Below are 20,302 nucleotides of genomic sequence, written 5' to 3'. Positions count from 1 at the left end.
CCTAACTTAACATGTTAAAGAATATCTCATCATGTTGTTGTTCTTTCATTGAGAACCAATGTTTAAAACTGTTGCCTTAATTTTGAATGTGCATTTGAGTACTTGGGGAAATAACTGTGGCAAATTTCTCTTTTCTGAATCACAGCGTGCCTGTTATCTGTCAATAAATCCACAAAAAGATGAGACTCTAGAGACAGAGAAAGCCCAATACATTCTGCCTGATGGAAGCACAATTGAAGTAAGGCACCATTTTCAGAAGTGATTACTGGTCTTGTTTGCTGAAGTTAAATCAGAACAGAACAAGTGACATGGTTTCTACGACTGATATCTGAGGCAGATAACTGGGAATAATTTAAACTAAAGCAGTAGGATATTGCAGTAAAGGTTGTATTTTATTTTGCATGGATGAGACACGGGCCTTTTGCATGCTTTCTGCGACTACCTTGCATTCTTAATCAGCTCTCCTTTTTACCGTTTGATATGGAAGAATTGTGTCCATATGATTGGAATCGTTGTATCATATTTAACTACCAAGTGACCTGATTCCTCTTCCAGTTTATCTTCAATTCTCAGCATAATTGGGTATTTTTACCTTCCTCATCACCAAACTAATTATTTAGTTTTAGTACATGACCATTGTCACATCAGACATTGCTTTTTCAGGTTTGCATGTATTTATCATAGTGCCCAGGGATTATTATATACATTACTCATGTAATTAAGTTCCACAGAGCACTTACAGTACAAATATGAAGTTAACATCCATGTTGTCTTTCTAACTAGATTATTGGATCTTGCCAGAAATATTTTGTTGTAAATTTTTCCAGATGTAAATAGATGAATGCATTTCTTCCAATATAATCAGTTTCTGGAAACATTTACGTCTCAAATAAAGAGACATAGCTAACTTCGTTCTGACCAGAGTTAATGTCTAGAGAAATACTTCATCTTTATTCTTGCCGTGTCCTGTGTATGCCAAAAATGTTAGCAAGTATTTCTTTGCAGATAGGACCTGCGCGCTTCCGGGCTCCAGAGCTTCTCTTTCGGCCCGACCTGATTGGCGAAGAATGTGAAGGAATCCATGAAGTTTTGGTATTTGCAATCCAGAAGTCTGACATGGACTTGAGGCGAACACTTTTCTCTAACATAGTTTTGTCAGGAGGATCGACTTTGTTCAAAGGTATGTGGTAGATCTGAGTGGTCTCTATATTAACTGTGTTAAACATGCCTCGTAGCAAAATTAATCTATACTGATATCACAACCATTCTTGACCCCCGCCCCCTTGCAAATTAAAATGCTGTATGGTCTCATTGTTATCTGCAGGGGGCTTTAAGTTACACAAATACAGTACAGAAGTCTTAGGCATATGTAAAAAAAAATGAAATGAAAAGTTTCCAAATGTCAAAACATCACTATAAAGAACAGTAAACAGTGAAAAACACAAATCAAATCAATATTTAGTGTGACCACCCTTTGCCTTTAAAACTGCATCAATTCTCCTAGGTACACTTGCATGCAGTTTTATAAGAAAATCATTTTGGTAGGTTGTTCCAAGCATCTTGGAGAACTTGCCACAGTTCTTGTGTAAACTTTGGTTGTCTCACTTGTTTCTGTCTCTCCAGGTAATCCCAGACAGCCTCAATGATATTGAGTCCATACCATTGTTGCAGAACTCTTTGTTCATCTTTTCTCTGAAGATAGTTCTTTATGACCTTGGCCATTCAGGGTCATTATCCTGCTGCAGAATAAAGTTGGGACTGATCAGACTCCTCCCTGATGGTATTGCATGATGGATGAGAATCTGCTTGTGCTTCTCAACTTTGAGGATTTCATTAACTCTGACCATATCGCCAATTCCATTGTAGAAATGCAACCCCATACCTGTAGGGAACCTCTGCCTTGCTTCACTGTTCCATGTAGTGCTCTCCAGCTCTTATATAGACAAACTATCACCTGTTTGAGCCAAAAATTCAAAATTTTGGCTCATCAGTCTTGAGCACTTGCTGTCATTTTTCAGCACCCCAGTCCTTGTGTTTTTGCGTATAGGTGAGTCTCTTGGCTTTGTTTCCACTTGGCTTTTTGGCAGCAAGTCTTCCATGAAGACCACTATTGACAAGGTTTCTTGGGACTGTAAAGGGTTAGGTTCCAGTGGTTTCTACGAGTTCGGAGCTGATAGCAGTCCTCGACTTCCAATTCAGAAGGAGTGTCAATTTGATGTCTGTTTCATCTGCTGCACTCAGTTTCTGTGGCCGACCACTGCATTTCTGGTCCTCAACTTTGCCCGTTTCTTTGTGCTTCTTCAGAAGAGTTGGACAGCACATTTTCAAACTCTTGTCTGTCACAAAATTTCTGCCTGAGGGAGACGTTGCTGATGCAGGATAACCACCTTGTGTCTTGCTGTGCTCACTCTTGCCATGATGACTTGAACTATCATATCTGCCCCACCCTCTTCTTTTAGTTTGGTTGTCCTTCACCCGTTTGGTTCCTTCATTTAACTCGCTATGTTGTTGATCATTTGTTATCTTTATTTAATCGTGCACTGGGCTATATATCTAAAGGTAAACTTAAGTTTTTATTTGAAAAGTGGTCTATTAATATGTTACTTTAACAAAATACAAAAAAAATTCTCTAATATTTAATTTTTTAGAAAATAGAAATCTAAAATTTACTCTTTTCTACTGACACACCAATGCAGAAGACAAAAAAAACATCTAGAACAAAATTTATATTAAAAAATCTAGTGTGCCTAAGACTTTTGCACAGTACTGTAATTGATAGAAGCACAGCTTGCAACAGTAGGGAGTTCCTATCTAGCATTGCAACAGAATGATGGTGCACACACAAACTGCTGGAGGAACTCAGCAGGCCAGGCAGCATCTCTGGAAAAGAGTAAACAGTGGACGGTTTGGGCCAAGACCCTTCATCAGGACTGGATAGGAAGGGGAGAAGTCAGAGTAAGAAGGTGGGGGGAGGGAAGGAAGAAGTAGGTGAAATTGGGAGGGGGGAAGGAGGTGAAGTAAAGAGCTGGGAAGTTGATTGGTGAAAGGGATAAAGGGCTGGAGGAGGGGGAATCTAATCAGAGAGGACAAAAGACAATGGAAGAAAGGGAAGGAAGAGGAGCACCAGAGGGAGGTGATGTGTAGGTAAGGAGATAAAGTGAGAGAGGGAAGCAGGAATGGGGAATGGTGAAGGAGAAGGTGGGGGGGTGTGCAATTCCCTGTCCCAGTCACTATTGAATGGCAAACTGTTGCTTAAGTGTTCTCTGCGAAAGGACAACCTCTTCTTCCCTGGAATGCTATGTTTAAACAGTGGAAATGAAAATTCTGTACAAGCTTTGAACGGAAAATTAAAAATCGCACAGTGCTGATGACTGTAGTCAAAGTGCAAGCAAATAAGCAACATTTCATAACACAGAAGGCGAGGTTTTGCTCATGACACCAAGAAGGCTTACTGATTTGTGCCTGAGGCTCCGTTTGTGATCTTGCTAATTTTTGGTAGGGATTTATTGCTGCTTTTGCTTTCAGAACAGTCTGTTAGCTGACAAGCCATCCTAGCAGTCATGGTGAAGGAAAATTCTCACAAAGCATGTATAAATCAGGGACTCATCATGTGACAAACCACACCCAGAGAACTGCACATTGCACTTTAATGCCTGGTATTGCAACCAGAGCAATGTTGAATAAAAAGTCAGGTGTGATCGTTATATAAAACGCTCTCTACATCTGGTTTTCTTTGGTTCATTTAGATTTTCTTTTGTCTCAGGCTGCCTCAGGTGACAGCATTGTGGAAAAAAATGTTAGTTCAAGCTGTAATTTCTTTCTTGTCTGGGAGGAAGCCAAGTTGTGCAGATGAAAGAGGAAACTATGAAAGTGCTGTTCAATATCAGCAGACAATGGGGATTTTAATATTAGTAAGAACTAATAACAGATCAACTCCTCAGCTTGTTATCACTTGAACTGCAAATTAAATCCTCAAAGCATTTGTTTAGGGAAAGGATGAAGAAATAAAGGTGCTTGATTTTGCCAGCACTGTGCCTTTTCTTTACACTGCTGTCTTTTGACCCAACCAGAAAATTTACAGGTTTTTTTTTAAAGATAGGGGTATTTAGGTCATTTATTGTATTTGTGCCATTATTCATGCTTCAGTATTCACAACCCTGTTGATAAATTGGTGTATTAGTGTAACATGTACTGAGTGCAGTGGAAAAGCTTGTCTTGCAAACCATTCATACAGATTAACCGTGACTGAGGTAGTGCAGATTTTAAAACAATAATAGTGCAGAATAAAGTGTGCTTCAGATTTCATTGTGCCGAGTATAATATTTGAGCAAATGAATGGTGAGGCTTAGAAAGGAGATAGGTGACAGGAAATGTAATCCCATGGCAGAGGTGTCTAGAATGGGAGGCCATAGCAAATGGGATCTGACCCGAAGACAGGTTGTCATCTGGAGGATAGAGGCGGTAAGAAGCATCCGGATGAGCACCTGAATTACTGAAATGTGGCTGGCTATGGACGCGGGTCCCCATTATAAAAAAAAAGTTGAATTTCCCCATGGGGATGAATAAAGTATCTATCTATCTATCTATCTATCTATCTATGTACACGGACCTGGTGAATATTTTTTGGTTCTACCATCTTGTGTAGCTGATTGTTCCAAGTATTTTTACAGTTAATGTGGCTTACTTTTTGACATCACTGCATTAAGTGTACATACCTCTTTAAACCTGTCTTTGGTTGCTTCCAATCATTCCTTTTAAGTCCTGGTTGTTATGTCTTTGTTTCTTTGTGCTTTATTTTTGATGCAGTTTAAATCTTCTTATATCTCAGTGAGTTTTTTTTTATTTTTCCGGATTATAAAGTTGAGCTGCCACATGGCTTGTCTCATTAATCACAACCACTTCTTGTAAAATTTAAGCACAATTATAGCTAAAAGCTTTTAAGGAACAGGCTATTAATAATTATCATCTTTGTCAGTTGTTACAGGGAATGAATTCGCCTTGAATGTATTAACTGAAACCTCATAAAATATATCAATCTGAGCAAAATGTAAAAATATTTTGTAGTTAGCATAGGTCTTGCTGAAGGGACTAGTGTTTTCTTGAGACGAAAATCTCCCATTTTGTCTTGAATAGTCAGAAAGAGTACACTTTTATAAATATCAGTTATCAGTTGTTTCAGTAAAATTAGTGAACAGAAAATCCTGCTAATGCCATTGATCTTGTCTATTCCCAAGAGTCTCCTGTGACAGTTGTTCATGGGGAAGAGATTGTTTTATTTCCAATAGCGAAAGGCACAGATGTAGGGTACAATGAGAGGAAATATAATTAAATTGTAACTATTCCAACACAAACATAAACATGAACAGATTTACATGGAGAATGTCTTAATGAGATTTATTACCTTAAGTATGATTCAGATTTTTCTACTATAATAGACCTAACTTTGACATATTCACCAAAGTAGCTAATACAGGTTAATGATGCAAAAATCAGGCATTGTTACCTAAGTAAGACAAAGGTAGCACTTGTGCATTAATCTGCTATTATCTCATTCTTTCCACTGTGCTGCTAGCGCGTTGATGCCATGTGCAAATCAGCACTGGTTTATCATTGTTACATGTGCTGAATTACAGTGAAAAGCTTGTCTTGCATACTGTTCCTGCAGATCAAATCACTACACAGTACATTGAGGTGATAAAGGGTAATACAATAATAGAATGCAGAACTAGTTACCTTACTAGCCGTAGAATTGGGATATTGTGGAACTGAGCAATTGCTGTTCAGTTGCACAATGGTGCTTTCCATTGTAGGCTCCAAAAAATTGAAAGATTTGTCTGTTTTCTGGAGGGTGTCTTTTTGAGAAATATCATGAAAAGAAATAAAGTAAACAAAATGCTGGTAACATCCAATAGGTCAGGTAGCATCTGTGGAAAGAAACAATGAACATTTAAGTCTGAAGCCATGCCAGATATCCAGCATTTGGACTTTTAGTTTACATCAGTAAAATTAATTCAGAACATCTTTTGAAGGCTCCTACTTGCCTCTACTTTTATCTTTGAAAATGTTTGCTATTTCTGGTTGCAGTGAGGTATTAGAAACTGTATAATTCCTTTGTCTGTGTATGCTTTGGGACACTGCAGGCTGTTCCCCCCCCTCCTAGTTCCCCATTTCTGTTTTCAGTTATATTAACCTTCTAGACTTCAGACTCTGGCCCTTCACATTGAAGGAATCCTCTTCTGGAAGAACCATTGTAAGCTGTGTCCAATAATGAAAGATCCAAAAGTACAGTTTGCAAATAGGTAAACAAGGAAACTTTCCCAGTGTCTTGGCTAGTACATATTCCAGGACCGACATCACTGGGACAGAGTGACAGGTTGTTATCACCATGCTATATGCATATTCGTTGCTGCATTTCCTGTACTGAAGTAGTAGCCAAATTTAAACCACTTTGGGATGTTTTGAGGTATTAAACCACATTCTATCAATACAGTGCTTTCTATAAATTGGTTACAAGTATATTAGTAAATCTTTCTTTTGATCTTCAGGAGTTGGACTTGATCAAACTGATTGGTAATATTTGTGAATCTGTGTGGAGTGTGGCCAAGTGCATAAGGCATCAGTCTAGTGAACTTAAGGTCGCTAGTTCGAGCCTTAGCTGAGGCAGCATGTTGTGTCCTTGAGCAAGGCACTGAACCACACATTGCTCTGCGACGACACCGGTGCCAAGCTGTATGGGTCCTAGTGCCCTTCCCTTGGACAACATCGGTGGCGTGGAGAGGGGAGACTTGCAGCATGGGCAACTGCTGGTCTTCCATACAACCTTGCCCAGGCCTCGGTCATCATCGAGGATCGAGGGACAGCCGAAGAGAGAAGAGAGATTTGTGAATCTAGTAGTATAGCACTGGGCAGTGGCTTTTTTACTTCCTATAGTAATAAATTCATTTGTCCATTATGTCCTGTGTAGTAAAGTCAAATGTGTAGCAGTACAAACAAAACACTTCAACCCATTTTATGAGAAAGCTAAGAGTTGATCACACAATTAAAACAAAAACAGGTTTCATTTGAGTGACAATACGTAACTTGCTCAATTTATGAATGTAAGACTATGCTTTTAGAAATTAGGATGTATTCAGCTGTTCTGAATTACTGATATTTGTGTCTATAGTTTGCTACTTTAAATTTTCAACATAGATCTTTGATTTATCAGTCTCTGGACACCAGGTGTTTGAAAGATCTACTGATGTTTCACTTGTGAGGCTTGGTGCCTCATTTGAACTTTCCTGAAAACTAATTAACATTTTAAATTCTCTATTAAATTGCAGGTTTTGGTGATAGACTGTTGAGTGAAGTAAAGAAATTGGCACCAAAAGATATAAAAATAAAGGTATAGTTACTTGACTCGGTCTCGGGTAAGCTCAAGAAACTGGTACGTGGAGTGCATGGCTGAGCTTTTATTTATCCGTGTTGTAAATGAACAGCCCAACTTCACATAGATTCAGTCTTGGTTCCTCTTTCAATATCCTGTTAAAATCCATGCTGCTCAATCGTATACTGCCTACACATCAATCATACACATCACAGCTATGAACTATAACATCCTTTCTTCAATCACTTGATAATTTTGTTTAATAAACAATTATTGTCGATTTTATCTGTTTCAAATGTGACTGTCTAAGCTAACCTTTTGAAGATTAGGGTTAATTATCTCTTTGTACAATAGTTCATGATCTCTTCCAGTTTGGTTATTCCCTTAATTTACATTACCTACATCTATTATCATAATTATCTGTACTTCCATCCAAGAGTGTTTCTTAGGCGTTAAACTCAGACTGAAAGTAGAGGACAGATCAGATGTTGCCTCATGCCAACACAAAGTTCTCTTCTTTATTTTGGTATAAAGTTTAAAGACGTTTTATGATTTAATTGTCAGTTAACGAAGCTCAACACACAATGCCCATGTGCTGTTTGTCTTGCTCCCCCATGACCATGTGCATGCACGTGCATGTTTTCTCCCCCTCTCCCACTTCCCCCATTTGCCTGAACATGAGAACCGGCTGAAGGGCAGAGTGTTGTTTCACTTGAATTCACATTGCCTGTGGTGGCACTACACTGAGGCTGAACATGAATATTACACAGCTGACTCACCACCTGCCCATTTATGGACTTGAGTTGGGGTGAGGAGGCAACAAAACCAAATAATTTCCCTTTACATTAATAAGTAGAAATGACCTTTCTTTGCCATAATAACATTAGAAATAAAGTTTTTTAAGCACTTTACTTACAGAGTGTTAAAACATCCAATAGGTACAGCTTTACAGAAGCATAAGTGGCAGTAAGCTTTCCTGATACTGTATTAAAGACTGATAGAATAGTTTACTGCATATTATTGCAAATATATTTTGGAGAGCTATAAGTAGGTCATTGCTAAATTTTTCTGGCAAAGTCCCTTCAGCACAGAAAATGTTGCAGAATGAGATCTTGAAGTACAATGAAATGGTTTATTCTTTGTGTTTTATAGATTTCTGCTCCTCAGGAGAGACTATACTCAACATGGATAGGGTAGGTACCCATTGGTAGATCATGACATCCACTGTCTCTGCTTAAAGTGAGCAAAGTGCAGTTTGGTAATCTTCCTGGTACAAAGGCATGGCTCACTGTGCTGCCTTGTGAACAGTAAAGGCTGTTAGCCATCGTTTCATAGTATCAGCGCAACAGGACCATTTGTGGGAGAATATCGTGTGGATTCTCAAACACCTTCAATTATAATTTCCTTCACTGCTATCACCAATTTTCAGACTGCTACCTTTTATCATCACAGAAGTAATCGCAAAATATATTTTAGCTTTTCATTAGGTACTGTATAAACAGCTATCAAAGTTCAAAGTACATTTATTATCAAAGTATATAAATTTATATAAGTTATAAAAAGAATGGTCACCTTTCTAAGTTAATGAGAGTTGACGTGTTATTTTGAATCCCAAATATAGATTGGGTTGGGAGATTTTTACATTGGTTTTCAAGAAAAGTCCTTAAGTGTAGTCCACCTTCTCCCCATCCTGTCCACCTGGTTTTCCCATAAGACACAGGAGCAGAATTAGACCATTTGGCCCATTGTGTCTCCTCCACCATTTCATTATGGCTGATCCATTTTCCCTCTCAGCCCCAATCTTTCTTCATATTCCTTCAAGCCCTGACTTTTCTTTGTATTCATTCAATTCTTGACGAAACAAGAATCTATCAACCTCTGCCTTAAAAATACCTAATGACTTGGCCTCCACAGTTGCATGTGGCAACAAATTCCATAGAACATTAAAGTACAATACAGGCATTTCGGACCACAATTTATTTATTGAGATACAGCATGGAATAGACCCTTCCAACCCTTTGAGCCGCACTGCCCAGCCAGCAACTCTCGATTCAAGCCTAGCCTAATCATGGAACAGTTACAATGAAAAATTAACCTACTAACCAGTATATCTTTGGAATTTGGGAGGAACCCCATGCAGTCACAGGGAGAATGTACAACCTCCTTATAGACAGCCATGGGAATTTAACAAGGGTTGCTGGTACTGCAAAATGTTGTGCTAACCACTGCGCTACTGTGCCACTCTTGTTATGCTGACCGTTTAAGTTACTGTACAATCAATTTAACTCTTTTCTATCACCTAGTCCTCCATTTTTTGAACATGTACATGCCTATCTAACTGCCTCTTAAATGTTCCTAATGCCTCTACCACCACCCTTGGCAGTGCATTCTATGTACCTGTCATCCACTGTATTAAAAAATGAACTAACTTACCTCTGACATTCTCCCCCATACTTTCTTCCATTCAGATTAAAATTATGCCCCCTTGTATTAGCCATTTCTACCCTGAGACAAAAGTCTCTGGCTTTAATGGAGACAGAACAATGGGCTGTGTGGCCACTTACTCCCTGTAGGAAGTCCCAGTCATTTGCTACGTGCCTCTGGTTTAGTCTCGGTTTAAATTTCAACTTTAAACAAAAGAGGAACTGCAAATAGTAGGTAAAAGCCTTAAATGTCATGACACTTTCTGCTGGAACTAATGTATTTTCTGTAAGGGGCACTCAATAGCTAGTGTTGGTGGTGGTGGGGGTTAGAGACAGGAGATTCTGTGGTCACAAAAGGGACTCCGGAGTGATGAGTTGCCTCCCTGGTCCAGATCCAGGTGGTCAGGGGGAAGCTAAGCAGCCAGAAGTGTTTGTGCACATTGGTACAAATGATGCAGGTAGAGAAAGGGGTGAGGTCCTGTGGACTGAATATTGAGAGCTTGGGAAGTAATCTCTGGATTACTTCCCGTGCCACGTGGTAGTATGGATAAGGGTAAGAGGATGATATGGCAAATGAAGGTGTGGCCGAAAAATCAGTGTAGAGGGCAGGGATTTAGATACATGAACCATTGGGCTCAGTTCCAGGGCAGAGGTGGCATGTACAAGAGGGACAGTTACATCTGAACTGGAGGCAGGGGGTGCACAGTATCCTGGCAGGCAGGATTTAAACCAGATTGTTAGGATCTGGGATCCCAAGCATCAGTGAGGAAAATGAAAGGCTGCAAAGTGAAGCAGAAGTCAGTGACAGCAGGTGTTGAATAAGCCTGATAGGCAGGGGAATGGCCAAGAGCGAGAGAGCCTATTGAATACGTTTCAGTACAAGAAAATTTAAGGTGTGTATGGTTATGTACTGGGACTGGGAAGAGTGCAGAAAAAATTTACAAGGATGCTACCAAGACTCAAGGGACAGGGTTGGACAAGGTCAAGATCTCAATTCCCCAGCCCTGATTGCCTCATTTTCACCATGTGTGTCTACTCCCTATACATTTCTATCCAAGAAGGCCCTCAAGCTCTCTGCTTCTTTCTCAACAAAAGAACTTACCCATTCCTGAGGTTATCATGGCTATACCAATTCCCACCCTGTCTCCTATAAAAATGCTATTCCCTTTTCTCAGTTCCTTTTATCTCCCCTGTATCTGTTTCCAGGATATCAGAGAGGTCTTCTTCAAAGAACGGGGTCTCCCTTCCTCCATCGTTGATGCTGCACTTACCTGCATCTCCTCTGTTTCCTCAACATCCATGCTCACCCACTCACCTGCATCTCCTCCATTTCCTCGACATCCATGCTCACCCCATCTTCCTGCTGCCTTAACACGGATAGAGTTCCTCTTTCACTATCCTACCACTCCATGAGCCTCCACTCCAACAATTAGTTTTCCGTAACTTCCACTATCTCCAAAAGGGATCCTACCACCAAACACAATGTTGATTTCACCTTCTGGTATTTTTTTTTCCCTTCCCCTTCCCTCTTCTATTCCCCACTCCATCCTCTTAACTCTTCTCATCTGTCTAGATAGATAGATAGATACTTTATTCATCCCCATGGGGAAATTCAACATTTTTTCCAATGTCCCATACACTTATTGTAGCAAAACTAATTACATACAATACTTTACTCAGTAAAAATATGATATGCATCTAAAATCACCCTCTCAAAAAGCATTAATAATAGCTTTTAAAAAGTTCTTAAGTAGTTTACTTAAATACATTGAGTCCTAACCCCGGCACTTTAACATATCTTACTCCTGGCGGTTGAATTGTAAAGCCGAATGGCATTGGGGAGTATTGATCTCTTCATCCTGTCTGAGGAGCATTGCATCGATAGCAACCTGTCGCTGAAACTGCTTCTCTGTCTCTGGATGGTGCTATGTAGAGGATGTTCAGGGTTTTCCATAATTGACCGTAGCCTACTCAGCGCCCTTCGCTCTGCTACCGATGTTATACTCTCCAGTACTTTGCCCACGACAGAGCCCACCTTCCTTACCAGCTTATTAAGACGTGAGGCGTCCCTCTTCTTAATGCTGCCTCCCCAACACGCCACCACAAAGAAGAGGGCGCTCTCCACAACTGACCTATAGAACATCTTCAGCATCTCACTACAAACATTGAATGATGCCAACCTTCTAAGGAAGTACAGTCGACTCTGTGCCTTCCTGCACAAGGCATCTGTGTTGGCAGTCCAGTCTAGCTTCTCGTCTAACTGTACTCCCAGATACTTGTAGGTCTTAACCTGCTCCACACATTCTCCATTAATGATCACTGGCTCCATATGAGGCCTAGATCTCCTAAAGTCCACCACCATCTCCTTGGTCTTGGTGATATTGAGACGCAGGTAGTTTGAGTTGCACCATATCACAAAGTCCTGTATCAGTTTCCTATACTCCTCCTCCTGTCCATTCCTGACACACCCCACTATGGCCGTGTCATCAGCGAACTTCTGCACATGGCAGGACTCCGAGTTATATTGGAAGTCTGATGTGTACAGGGTGAACAGGACCGGAGAGAGCACGGTCCCCTGCGGCGCTCCTGTGCTGCTGACCACCGTGTCAGACCTACAGTCTCCCAACCGCACATACTGAGGTCTATCTGTCAAGTAGTCCACTATCCAATCCACCATGTGAGAGTCTACTCCCATCTCCGTTAGTTTGTGCCTTAAGATCTTGGGCTGGATGGTGTTAAAGGCACTAGAGAAGTCCAGGAATGTAATCCTCACAGCACCACTGACCCCATCCAGGTGAGAGAGGGATTTGTGCAGCAAATACGTGATAGCATCCTCCACTCCCACCTTCTCCTTATACGCAAACTGAAGAGGATCCCGGGCGTGCCTGGTTTGTGGCCTCAGATTCTATCACCTCTCCTGGTGACCCCCTTCCCTTTTGCACATGGTCCAATCTCCTCTCCTATCAGATTCCTTCCTCTCCAGCCCTGTACCTGTCCCACCGACCTGACCACCTATCATCTTCTAGCTATTCTCCTTCCCCCCCACCCCCAGAGTTTTCCCTTTTTCTTTCCAGTCCTGAAGAAGGGTCTCAGTCTGAAACATTGACTGTTTACTCATTTCCATAGATGCTTCCTGATCTGTTGAGTTCCTCCAGCATTTTCTGTGTGTTGCTTTGGATTTCCAGCATTTGTGGACTTTCTGGTGTTTAGGGTAGAATTTTATTCCTTAAGAGTGTAGGAGACTGAGTTGTGATCTTACAGAGGTGTATAAAATCATGAGAGACATAGGGTGAATTCACGTAGTCTTTTTTAGAGTTTGGGAATCAAGAATTAGAGTGCATGGGTTTAAGGTGAGTTTAAAGGGAAAGATTTAATAGGAACTTGAGAGATAAGTTTCTTTTACACACTTGTGTGTAAACTGTATAGTTTGCATACGACAACTTTCTATGTGGAATCAGCTGCTGCCAGAGGAGGTGGTTGAGAACGGTACAGTAACAACTTTTAAAAGACATTTGAACAGGAACGTGGATTTGGAAGGTATAAAGGATCTGGGCCAAACACTGGCAACTGAGGCTAGCTTGGATGGAGCATCTTGGTCAGCATGGACCAGTTGGGTGAAGGGCCTTCTTCCATGGCCCCTGACTCAATTTCTGTTCACTTTTTCCATCAAGCAGAGATTACTTGCTGATATTTTTGAAATTTATTTATTTGCAATGTACTGCTACAGATTTCACATCATTTAGGTCAGTGATAATAAATCTGATTCTGAGGAGTAGAACTGACCTCGGGACGGTGGAGGAGATGAGTGTGTGTGTGGGTATTGATAGGAATGGAGTTGTAAGATTGCAGTCCCACCATCTCTGACCAGATCTTGTCAGCAGTGTCCGGGATTGTAGGTGGATCAAAAATAGTGAGGAGATAATGCACTACTATCACAGGATGTCATTCATGTCTTTGGTGAGGGCTGCTTTATTGCTGTGCAGGGTGGTAATCTGACAAGTGGGGTTCAGTTCATTGGAGGAAAGGTAGGCAGTCATTTGGGCAGCATTGTATATCTGGAAAGGAAAAGGGTGGTGCAGGCAGAGTGACGATTTACAGTGCAGTAGGGGATAGTAAACTTGTTGTAGGGTTTACTGAATTCTGTGCTCTGTAGCACAGTGTGGGGCTGAGCTTGTAGCAGAGAGACGAAGGGTTTCTACCAGGCACTAAAACAGACTCAACTGGCCCAAGCTAAAACTAGCCAAGCAGTGACTTCATAAAACTCCAGGATAGAAGGTTGCCATTGTACATTGTGGTAAAAGCAGAACTGTGCACAGCTCACATAGGGCTTAGGTGCTGAAGCTTGAACCTGCAAGGGCATTACCTCCTGCTATGTATACATAGAGCGTGCAGGGTAGAAATAGTGGGGGAGAGTAGATAAGAAATAGTATAAGAATAATGAAAACTTCAGACTTGGGAGCAGCCGTTCTAGGACGAGTGACTCCCTTGTTCTGAAGGTGAATCCGGGACCCTGTTTGAATTCTTTATGCCTACGTTAAGGAAGGAGGGACTATGAGGAGCATATGATGATGGTGGTAGAGACTCAAATGAATGCTTTTAACTACAGAAAAATGGTGAGGGGTTAGATCTCATTGCAACCCATCGTATGTTGAAAGGCCTCGATGGAGTGGAAGTGGAGAGGATGTTTCCTATGGTGGTGGAATCTAAGACCAGAGGATACAGCTTTGGAATAGAGGGACATCCATTTAGAACAGAGTTGAGGAACTTCTTTAATCAGAAAGTGGTGAAGCTGGAATCCGTTGCCACAGGCAGCTGTGAAGGCCAAGTCATTGGGTATATTTAAGACAGAGATTGATAGATTCTTGATTGGTCAGGAGAAAGCAAGAGATTGGGGCTGAGAGGGAAATGGATCAGCCATGATGAAATGACAGAGGAGATTCGATGGGCTAAATGGCCTAATTCTGCTCCTATATCTTATGGTCTTATAATTAGCAACTAAAAATAAAGTTTCAAAACTGTAATACAATGAAATGAGTGATTAATATACAGTCAAGAATATATTTGTGTTCATTCAATGTTTTGATTGTTTTCAGTGGTTCTATTCTGGCATCACTTGATACATTTAAGAAAATGTGGGTGTCGAAAAAGGAGTACGAGGAAGATGGGGCCAGAGCGATCCACAGGAAGACATTCTAAAGTACTTGGCAGAATCTGTCCAGACAAACTCACTATGATGTAACCGTTCTTGTCTGGGTATGGTGTATGCCTGTGAGAAGGAGAATGTGTGTACATGAGATTAGATGAGATAAAAGGACTGGGTTTTGGAATGCATACGATCAAAGTATGAGAGTTTTATCCATTTTAGCTATTTTCTATTTCCCCCTTCCACTACCTTCTCCATTTGCATTGTCATTCACAGCTAATACATTAATACATTGTCCAGCCTTTTACACAAGAATGTGCCTAGCGTATTTGGACACATCCACTGTCTTAATTTCATTGGAAGCTTTGATAAGAGAATGGAGCAAATGATGGAAGAGATGAGGGCTCCGGAGTTTGACGTGTGACTGTTGAAATGTGGTATGAATGGAAATTTTTAACAGGCCTTGTTTCTATTGCTTTTGAGACTGGTAAAGGATTTATAACCTATTGTGCGTAGACAAACTGCACGCCCTGATGTCCCTGAATTTTTTTTAAAAATATATCAGCATAGCTCTGTATGAAAAGTGTATATATATCCCAGCGCTTTCTCTTTGTCTCCCGTAACACTAACATATACTGCTTGTGTGCCCACTAGATGAGGTATCTACACCTGCTGGATACAAGCATATTGTGCTATTTAACCAAGTGTTCATGGAGGGCATAGCCCAGCAGGAAAAATCCATTGGGAGAGGAAAAAAAACCCACGCGTTTAAGTGGCATGTAATATAATTTAAATTATTTGTTCTTCTGTAAATGTCTTAAGATAAGCCAACACAAGTTGCCACATGCAAGGATTGTTGTCCGTAACAGGCAAGAGTAAATGCAATGGGTCTTGAGGCTGATCGCTGATTAAATGTTGTGCAGATTGCCACCACACTTACTTTCTACATCACTCTCGTTTGGAAACTAACGGTATAAGGAAAGGAACACAAACGGTGGTTCTGTCTGAATTGGAGTATTTATTTACCACCATGGCCACTGCAGGTGGCAGACGGGAAGGTCAGAGTACGGCGATGAATGGGACATTGCAATTTACTTTTTCCAGAATCAGGAACTAAACTCAAACCTAGGCCAGAGCACCTTCCTGTTGAAAACACTCATAATGTTTAGCATGATAGGAACAAAATAGTGTTTAATTTTAGACTGAGAAGAAAAGCCTTGTAAACTGCTGTGCCACTCGAATCCACAGGAATAGTAATCCATGACGTTATAAGTGCCAGCCTTTTTTTTTGTTTAAATGTGCAGTTGTTAAAGTTGACTGCAAAGAAGGGAACTGCTGAATGCTACTGACAGGTTCTGCTCAGAGTAAATATAGTCAAACTTAATTCTATAGCGTTTGATGGAATGGTAATAAATGTTTAGATTTTTTTTTACCTAAGCACATATGTCTTGGCAAGTGACCAAATTTGACTGAAGACCACTGGCATTAGTTTGTCATGACTGCTGTAGATCTAGGTCCCTGTATGATGGTAAACATTTTTAATCGGTCCATTCCAACTAGCTTTTACTATATTATCATCCAATGTTTTACCATGCAGAAGTATTGCGAACTGTGCTGCCAAGGTGATGCCACGGACTGGAAAATGTTAATAAAACTCTTCAAAGAGACCTTCATTGTTTCTTTCGTCAATGAGGTGAAGACAAAAATGTAAAGGAGAAGCTGAGAGGTTACACATAATCACTAGAAATATGAAGAGCTTTACAGTGTACATAACATTAAGAATGCATAAGTAAGTTTGGCAGCATATTCAAAACATATCTGTGTTCAGTTTCAGTGGTACCAACACAAAATGCTGGAGGAACTCGGCATCTTCAGAGAGGTACAAAGAGTCATGGTTTCAGGCCAAGATCTTTCATCAATCCTAAAAGATTACTGAAGGACTGCTTTGGATGAGATATTAATCCAGTGATAATTGATTCAGATGATCATAACTATATGTGCTGTGTGCTGTTGGTTCTGTGTTTTACACCTTGACCTGGAGGAAAGCTGTTTTGTTTCACCGTTTTCATGTATGGTTAAATGACAGACTTGAAGTGGAAATTCTGGCTACAGCATTTCATCAAAATGGATTGTTTGCTCTGGAGCTTCACTGCCTGAGGAGCAGATAGTCTTTTTCTAAGGTGGAAATACCAGATACCAGAGGGTATAGCTTATGGGTGAAGGGCAGATAGTGTTGAGGAAGCAGGGAGTTTGCAGAAGGACTTGGATTTGGTGAATGGGCAAAGAAATGGCAGATGCAACACAGAGTCTGGAAGTGTATGGATGTCACTTTGGTAGAAGGAATAAAGACATAGGCTGTTTTCTAAACAGGAATTAAATTCAGAAATCAAAGGTGCAAAGGGAATCCTTGTGCTGGATTCCCTAAAGGTTAACATGCAGGTTGAGTTGGGGGGTAAGAAAGGCAAATGCAATATTAGCATTCAACTATTATGATGTTGTGGCCGTTACTGAAACTTGGCTGGAGGAAGGGCAGGATTGGCTGATGCAGGTACCAGGGTTTAGGTGTTTTAAAAGGAATAGGATGGGAGGTAGATAAGTTGGGGGGGGGGGGGGGAAGTAGCATTACTGGTCAGGGATAGTATCACGGCTATAGAAAGGGAGGATGCTGCAGAGGGAGTGTCCACTGAGTCGGTGTGGGTGGGTCAGAAATAGGAAGGGATCAATCACTGTGCTGGGTGTAGTCTATAGGCCCCCAAATAGCCCTCGGGACATCGAGGAACAGATAAGCAGGCAGATTTTAGAATAATGCAGGAAATACAGGGTAGTAGTTATGGGTGATTTCAACTTCCTTCGTATTGACTGGAAGGGGGATAGATGGGGCTGAATTTGTCAGGTGTGTTCAAGAAGGATTCCTGACACGGTATGTGGACCGGCCAATGAGAGAAGAGGCCATACTGGATCTAGTTCTGGGTAATGAACCTGGTCAGGTGACAGACCTCTTGGTGGGGAGCATTTTGGTAAGAGTGACCACAACTCCCTTAGCTTCAGCATAGCTATGGAAAAGGATAAAAACAGACAAAATGGGAAAGTGCTTAACTGGGGAAGGGCTAACTATGAAGGGATGAGGCAGGAACTAGCGAGAGTAAATTGGAAACATGTTCAAGGGTGAAAGCACAGAAGTAATATGGAGGAAGTTTAGGGACCACTTGTGCTGGGTTCAGGATAGGTATGTCCCACTGAGACAAGAAAAAAATGGTAGGAAAAGGGAACCGTGGCTGACGAAACATGAGGCAACTCGTCAAGAGGAAGAAGGAAGCAGGAGGGTCTCATGACCCTCATGAAATATAGGGTAGCCAGGAAGGAGCTTAAGAAAGGACTTGGGAGAGCTCAGAGTGGGCACGAGAAGGCCTTGGCATGTAGGATTAAGGAGAACCCCAAAGCATTGTATGCGTATGTGAAGAACAGAAGGATGACAAGAATGAAGGTAAGGCTGCTAAAGGATAAAGAAGGCTACATGTGCCTGGAGGTTGGGGAGGTCCTAAATGAATACTTTGCTTCAGTATTCATAAGTGAAAAGGACCTTGATTAGGATGAGGTTGAAATAGAACAATGTGGAGATTAAGGAAGAAGTGTTGGATCTTCTTAAAAACATCAAGATTGGTAAGTCCCCATGCCAGGTTGCTGTGGGAAGTGAGAGAAGAGATTGCTGGAGCAGTAGCTATGATCTTTGAATCCTCTTTGGCTGCAGGGGAAGTGTCGGAGGATTGGAGAATGGCAAATGTAGTTCCCTTGTTTAAAAAAGGTAATAGGGAGAATCCTAGGAACTATAGGCTGATGAGTCTTATGTCGGTGGTCTGCAAACTATTGGAAAGGATTCTTAAGGATAGGATCTACGGGCATTTGGAGAAGTACAGTCTACTCAAGGATAGTCAATATGGCTTTGTGAAGGGAAGGTCGTGCTTCACGAGCTTAATTGAGTTTTTTGAAGAGGTAACAAAAGAAATTGATGAGCATGGATCTTAACAAGCTATTTAACAAGGTCCCCCACAAGAGACTCATCCAGAAAGTCATGAGGCATGGGATCAGTGGAACCTTGGATTACAGGAAGAAAGCAGAGGGTAGTAGTGGAAGGAAAGTATTCTGCATGGAGGTTGGTGACTAGTGGAGTGCCGCAAGGATCTGTCCTGGGAACCCTGCTCTTTGTCATTTTTATAAATGACCTGGATGAAGAGGCGGAAGGATGGGTGAGTAAGTTTGCAGATGACACAAAGATTGGAGGAGCTGTGGATGGAGCTGTAGGTTGTCAAAGGTTACAAGAGGATATAGACAGGATGCAGAGTTCGGCAGAAAAGTGGCAGATGGAGTTCAATCTGGATAAGTGTGAGGTGATGCATTTTGGAAGGACAAACCAGAAAACTGAGTACAGGGTTAATGGTCGGTTACTTAAGAGTGTGGATGAACAGAGGGACCTTAGGGTTCAAATCCATACATCCCTCAAGGTCCCTGCACAGGTTGATAGGATAGTTAAGAAGTCCTATGGGATGCTAGGCTTCATTAATAGGGGGATTGAGTTCAAGTGTAGAGAGGTCATGTTGCAACTCTACAAATCTCTGGTGAGACCACACGTGTTCAGTTCTGGTCACCTCATTATAGGAAGGATGTGGAAGCTATGGAGAGGGTGCAGAGGAGATTTACCAGGATGTTGTCTGGATTGGAAAACAAGTCTTATGAGGTAAACACAAGGAAATCTGCAGATGCTGGTGGAACACAGCAGGCCAGGCAGCATCTATAAGGAGAAGCACTGTCGACGCTTCGAGCCGAGACGTCGGGACGAAGGGTCTCGGCCTGAAACATCGACAGTGCTTCTCCTTATAGATGCTGCCTGGCCTGCTGTGTTCCACCAGCATTTTGTGTGTGTTCTTATGAGGCAAGGTTAGCAGAACTGGGACTTCTCTCTTTGGAGCGTAGAAGGATGAGAGGGGACGATAGAATTCTACAAGATTATGAGGGGCATAGATAGGGTGAATAGCCAGTACCTGTTTCCCAGGGCATGAATAGCTAACACCAGAGGGCATATGTACAAAGTTAAGGGAGGGAAGTTTAGGGGAGACATCAGGGGTAAGATTTTTACACAGAGGGTTGTGGGTGCCTGGAATGACTTGCCAGGGATGGTGGTGGAGGCTAAAACATTAGGGGTATTTAAGAGCCTCTTGGACAGGCACATGGATGAAAGAAAAATAGGGGGTTATGGGGTAGTGTGGGTTTAATACTTTTTTTAAGGAATATATGGGTCGGCTCAACATCGAGGGCTGAAGGGCCTGTACTGTGCTGTAGTGTTCTAGTGCATATTCTGAGAGCCACTGATGGGGT

The 20,302-nt window shown here is 41.4% G+C and overlaps 1 protein-coding gene across 1 annotated transcript in view; it reads left to right on the top strand.

Moving 5' to 3' along the window:
* LOC140715140 (alpha-centractin) overlaps positions 1–16,599 on the top strand; it is a 47,262-nt gene extending 30,663 nt beyond the window's left edge. The window contains exons 7-11 of the mRNA XM_073026907.1: positions 146–238; positions 1,006–1,180; positions 7,323–7,384; positions 8,519–8,559; positions 14,883–16,599. Coding sequence (XP_072883008.1) covers positions 146–238; positions 1,006–1,180; positions 7,323–7,384; positions 8,519–8,559; positions 14,883–14,985 — 474 coding nt within the window. The 3' untranslated portion in view covers positions 14,986–16,599. The remainder of the gene's footprint in view (positions 1–145; positions 239–1,005; positions 1,181–7,322; positions 7,385–8,518; positions 8,560–14,882) is intronic.
* The last annotated feature ends 3,703 nt before the right edge of the window (positions 16,600–20,302 follow it).

The sequence above is a fragment of the Hemitrygon akajei genome, chromosome 23 (genome assembly GCF_048418815.1).
Source record: "Hemitrygon akajei chromosome 23, sHemAka1.3, whole genome shotgun sequence".
NCBI lineage: Eukaryota > Metazoa > Chordata > Chondrichthyes > Myliobatiformes > Dasyatidae > Hemitrygon > Hemitrygon akajei.
This window is presented reverse-complemented; position numbering and strand designations above follow the sequence as displayed.